The 5194-nt window shown below is 57.4% G+C and overlaps 1 protein-coding gene across 1 annotated transcript; it reads left to right on the top strand.

Annotated features, from left to right (window-relative positions):
* Positions 1 to 52: 52 nt before the first annotated feature.
* Positions 53 to 5190, top strand: VPS45 (vacuolar protein sorting 45 homolog (S. cerevisiae); the record flags this gene model as incomplete). Its single annotated transcript, XM_010159327.1, has 8 exons — positions 53 to 113; positions 1240 to 1319; positions 1813 to 1881; positions 2164 to 2301; positions 2439 to 2549; positions 3390 to 3524; positions 4269 to 4382; positions 5056 to 5190. Coding segments are annotated over 8 exons (843 nt in total), but the record flags the coding sequence as incomplete, so codon positions are not given.
* Positions 5191 to 5194: the final 4 nt, after the last annotated feature.

The following is a 5194-nucleotide window of genomic DNA, read 5'->3' as shown; positions in this document are numbered from 1 at the left end:
GAGCCTGTACTTGTTTTTTAAATCTCCTCTCCCCGGTGCTCTTTTCCTCCAGGAGAACGTGGAGCTGCTCGTTCAGGAGCTGCGGCGGCCCAAGTACAGCATCTATTTCATTTGTGAGTATGCGCCGTGCTGTCCAGCCCGTCCCGTGCGCCGCTCGGTGACCGGCCCCATGTTCCCTCGGAAACAGCAATGTGAGAGGCTCCCGCTGACAGGCCCTTCCGAAAATGACTGGCCTAAATCTTGAAGTTAAAGGATTCGGAGACAGCGTCGTGACAGATCTCATGTCCCGGCGTTGGACTAAACTGGCTGCGCGGCGTCTTGTGACGCCCGGTGTGTCAGGCCGGTGTTTCTCACGTGTCCTGCACATGCCACGCAATGTTCTGTATCATAGAATCATGGAATGGTTTGGGTTCGAAGGGGCCTTAAAGATCATCCAGTTCCAACCCCCCTGCCATGGGCAGGGACACCTTCCACTAGACCAGGTTGCTCCAAGCCTCATCCAGCCTGGCCTTGGACACTCCCAGGGATGGGGCATCCACAGCTTCTCTGGGAACCTGTCCCAGTGCTCCCACCCTCTGCGGCAAGAATTCCTTCCTGATATCTAACCTGTAGGTTTGCAACATTAAGCAGAACGCCCGCAGCGGGTTTTGGGGCGGTCTGCTCCTCCAGCACAGGTATCCCTCGGTGAGGCTCCGGGAAATGGGCTGAGCGGCCTCTAGATGTCATTGCCGCTCCGCAGGACGGCAGCACCGAGGAGCCGGGCTGCGGAGGGGCCTTGGCTTGGAAAGACTTTGGAAAGGGGGGTGGTGGGAACCCCCCAGAGAGGTGGCATCGTTGCGTTCAGCCTTTTAACATTACTCGTCTCGTACGCACGTAAATCGGACCGCGGCGGGGCTGTAGGTGCTGTTGCTTAACTGGGAGGTGTTAGACCGGGGAGAGGCTCAGCGAGAGCCAGGACTCTCTTTCCAGCGCTGCCGCGTCCCACGGGGCGCTTCGTCCATCGGCTCTGGTCCGTGCTGATCCGGTGCCGCAGTCTCGTACGGGATGTCGGCACCAGAGGCAGAAGGTTGGGCTCAGAGCATCCTCGTGAGGTAACTCCTGGGCTGTGGTCATTGCGGGTGTAGGGCCAAGGGATCTCTGTTGTAATCTGCTCCTGCGCCGGGGGAAAATCCGGTCACACTGTCGGGTGTTGCCTGTCCCTCGCAGCGTCCGACTGTTCTTTCGCTTGTTTTCTTCCAGATTTCAGTAACGTGATCAGTAAGAGCGAGGTCAAGTCGTTGGCCGAGGCTGATGAACAGGAAGTTGTGGCCGAAGTTCAGGTGAGTTTTGTGTATTTTAACTACATCTCCTAATCCAAAAGCACCGGCGGAGGGAAGGTACAAGCTCACAGCTCCGGTGTGGCGGCGGGAGGGCTCTGTAGTTGTCGCACAGCAGGCAGCGGCGCTGCGCCGCAGTCTGGGATGGAAGGTGAGCGCACACGTGGGATCAGAAAGTAAAGGACATCGCAGCTCCCGTGTCCCATTTCCGCCTGTGCTTTGGTTGTCGGAGCCGCCGCTGGTGCTGCTGTCGTCCGTGTTTCACGCGGTGCTGACGAAGAGCTCCGCGCTGGAAAAATACAGGCGACAGGCTCCGTGGGGTTGTGAACACAAGTGCAGGGATTTGAGAGGTTGGGCCTGGAGGAAGGAGCAATGCTCAGAGTCAGTGAGCCCCTGCGTTGTTCAGGGGTTTTAGTGCTACCGTGGCTGATGCCGGAAGGTGTGATGGGTGAGGGCTGGCAGGACACGTAACTGTATTCCCATTCCCTTCTGGCAGGAGTTCTACGGCGATTACATCGCGGTGAATCCACACGTGTTTTCTCTCAACCTCTTGGGCTGCTGCCAGGTACGACAAAAGCTACTGCTCCTCCGGGGTCGTCTTCGATGGTTAAGAGAGAGACCGGTAGCCCCAACAAGCTGGGCGCGGTGGTGGGCTGCTCCTTCTGTCGAGGACCCCTGAGGGGCAGCAGATGGGAATTGGCAAGGAGAGGAATAGTGGGAGTCGGGATTGTGGCCTCTGGCGCACCTCTGCTCCTCCCGTCAAACTAGGGGTTACCCTAAGATTTCAAGACTCGGAAATGAGGTTTGGGGATGGTGCATCCGTACTGGACGCATCTTTTCCTTGTAGGGTCGCAACTGGGAGCCGGCTCAGCTCTCCAGGACGACTCAAGGGCTGACTGCTCTGCTTTTGTCCCTGAAGAAGTGCCCCATGATTCGCTACCAGCTCTCTTCGGAGGCAGCCAAGAGGCTTGCTGAATGTGTGAAGGTACGGTCGGACCCTACAAGCTCATCTAAGGGTGGTTTATTCTTTTCCGTGTTGCTGGGTTTGAGAGAAACGCCCTTTTCCAGTTGATTCCTGTACGTGAGATCAGGTGACTCACGTCTTTTGCCTTTTCACGACAGCAAGTAATCACGAAGGAGTACGAGCTGTTCGACTTCCGGCGCACCGAGGTTCCTCCTTTGCTTCTCATTCTGGACCGCTCCGACGATGCCATCACCCCGCTTCTGAACCAGGTCAGTCACCTCGCCGTCACTCCAGGGGGCTGGGATGGGAATGCGGGTCGGTAGCGGCCGGTCGGCGTTCACACCCTGGCAGGGCCTGGTTTATATCGGAAAGGTAAAAAGTGTTGCCCTCCCACACCCAATTCCATTTGAAATCCCTTTTTTAACTCGTGGCCTGGTGTTTCAGAGGGTTGAGCACACCTGGCGTGTGTTGGATGCCGTGGCAGGTGTAGCCGGCACCCGGAAAACCAGGCCGCTTGCACTTCAGTGGGACACACGTTGCGTTTGGGGTCCCCGTGTCCTTTCCAAGGGTTTCCTGTTGGGCCTCACGCCCAGCTGCTGGGCGACCCTGCACCGCCGTGTTTCTCCCTACTGACGGGTGGTTGTGTTTGCTCTGGAGCCGTTGTGATTTCCTTCGCTGCACTGCATTCTGGCATCAAACAGTCTGTTTGTCTCTTTTCATGGAATCTCGGAATGGGTTGGGTGGGGAGGGGCATTAAACCCCCCCCCAGCCCCACCCCCTGCCATGGGCAGGGACACCTTCCATAGCCCAGGTTTCTCCAAGCCTCATCCAACCTGGCCTTGGACACTTCCAGGGATGGGGCATCCATAGATTCTCCGGGCAGCCTGTTTGAGCAGGAATATTAATCCCCATTATTGCTCTTCTCTTAGACAGTCGGGTCTTGTGAACGTACCCGCAGTAAACACCCTGGAACAGGGTGGTTTTCCCGTGTTTGCACCAGTGCCTCTCGCTACGGGATGCCGCGGGCTCTGGAAATCCATGACCTTGTCGAGGTTGCTGTTGTCTTGCTGAGGTCAACAGTTGCCTTTCTCTTTCGCCATCCTCCTTAGTGGACGTACCAGGCCATGGTTCACGAGTTGCTGGGGATTAACAACAACCGCATCGACCTCTCTCGGGTACCAGGGATAAGCAAGGATCTCCGAGAAGTGGTCCTGTCTGCCGAGAACGATGAGTTCTACGCCAACGTAAGTGTCTCAGTGGGCATCTCCACGAGTGGCTGAATTTGGGGATCGGGTTCCTTCCTTTGTTTTGCCATGCGAAGGGAACTTCCCAATGACTTTGAGCATCGGGGTGGTGATGTGCTGTGCAGCTTATGCAGGTGGTGAAAAATAGAATCATGGAATGGTTTGGGTTGGAAGGAACCTTAAAGACCATCCAGTCCCACCCCCTGCCACGGGCAGGGACCCCTTCCATAGCCCAGGTTGCTCCAAGCCTCATCCAGCCTGGCCTTGGGCACTCCCAGGGATGGGGCATCCACAGCTTCTCTGGGAACCTGTCCCAGTGCTCCCACCCTCTGCGGGAAGAATTCCTTCCTGATGGCCCATCTCCATCTCCCTCTTTCCGTTCAAACCCGTCACCCCTTGTCCTGGCACTCCCTGCCCTTGGGAAAAGCCCCCCCGGCTCTGTTGTAGCCCCCCAGGCACTGGAAGGGGCTCTGAGGTCTCCCCGGAGCTTCCCTTCTCCAGGCTGAACCCCCCAACTCTCCCAGCCTGTCCCCATGGCAGAGGGGCTCCAGCCCTCGGAGCATCGATCTGTCTGCCATGAAAAACCGTGTCCGTGCCGTAGGTTTCACCAAAGCCTGGACCAGTTGCAGAGCTGCTTCCTCAAACCTGGCTCTCAGGGAGGCGGCGTGCAGCGGCACGTCAGTGGTTGGGTCAATAGGGGCCTTGGAAGGGCTCTCTCTCAGATCCCCGTCTCCTTCCGTGCAGAACATGTACCTGAACTTCGCAGAGATTGGCAGTAACATCAAGAATCTCATGGAGGATTTCCAGAGGAGGAAACCCAAGGAGCAGCAGAAGCTGGAATCCATAGCAGATATGAAGGTACGGACAGTCCACACGTGACTGGTGTTTTTAAATCCCATCCGTTGCGGGATAGCGCGGGTCACTTCCGTCTGGACACTGACAGCCCGCGTCACCGGTACCAACGCTCCAGATCTCTGGGGCTGGATTTGTGGAGTGGGAACCTTCTCTTTGCACCGTGCTCATTTCGACGGTTCCTCACCGGAGGCCGGACGCTTCCGTAGGCCGTTGAGCACTGCAGGCGGTCTGCCAGCTTGCTTGTTCCGACCGCTCCCTCAGCTTCCCTTAGGGCTTGCTGGAGCCCCGGGGCCCTACGGTCGAGTCGGTAGAGCCTGGGTTAAGTGCTCTCTTACTCCAGCGTGGCTGCCTGGGCTCGTAGCTGAGCTGGGCCACTGGTGACAGCTGGGAGCACATGGTCAGTTGCTGCTCGAGATGTAGAGAATCCTGACCATGTCTTTGGGGATACTTTCTGTATCCTTTTATTTGAGGAGTCAATAAAAAGTACATCCTTTCCAAAAACCTCCTTGTAATTGGAGAACTCCTGGGGGCTCCTGGGCATGAGGTGCCCCATCATCCACATGCCCGCACCGGTGTCGACCCGGGCTGGTTTATACAGTTTATCGCGGAGCTGTGCACATCCCCCGTCTCTGGGTTCTGTTTTGAAGACCCGGTTGCTCTGGTTTCCCCGTTGCAGGCGTTTGTGGAGAATTACCCCCAGTTCAAGAAGATGTCGGGCACGGTCTCCAAGCACGTGACGGTGGTGGGCGAGCTCTCCCGGCTGGTGGGGGAGCGGAACCTGCTGGAGGTGTCCGAAGTGGAGCAGGAGCTGGCCT

Source organism: Eurypyga helias, unplaced genomic scaffold (assembly GCF_000690775.1).
Source record: "Eurypyga helias isolate BGI_N326 unplaced genomic scaffold, ASM69077v1 scaffold20869, whole genome shotgun sequence".
Taxonomy (NCBI): domain Eukaryota; kingdom Metazoa; phylum Chordata; class Aves; order Eurypygiformes; family Eurypygidae; genus Eurypyga; species Eurypyga helias.
The sequence above is the reverse complement of the archived record's forward strand: the minus strand, read 5'-3'. Positions and strand labels throughout refer to the sequence as shown.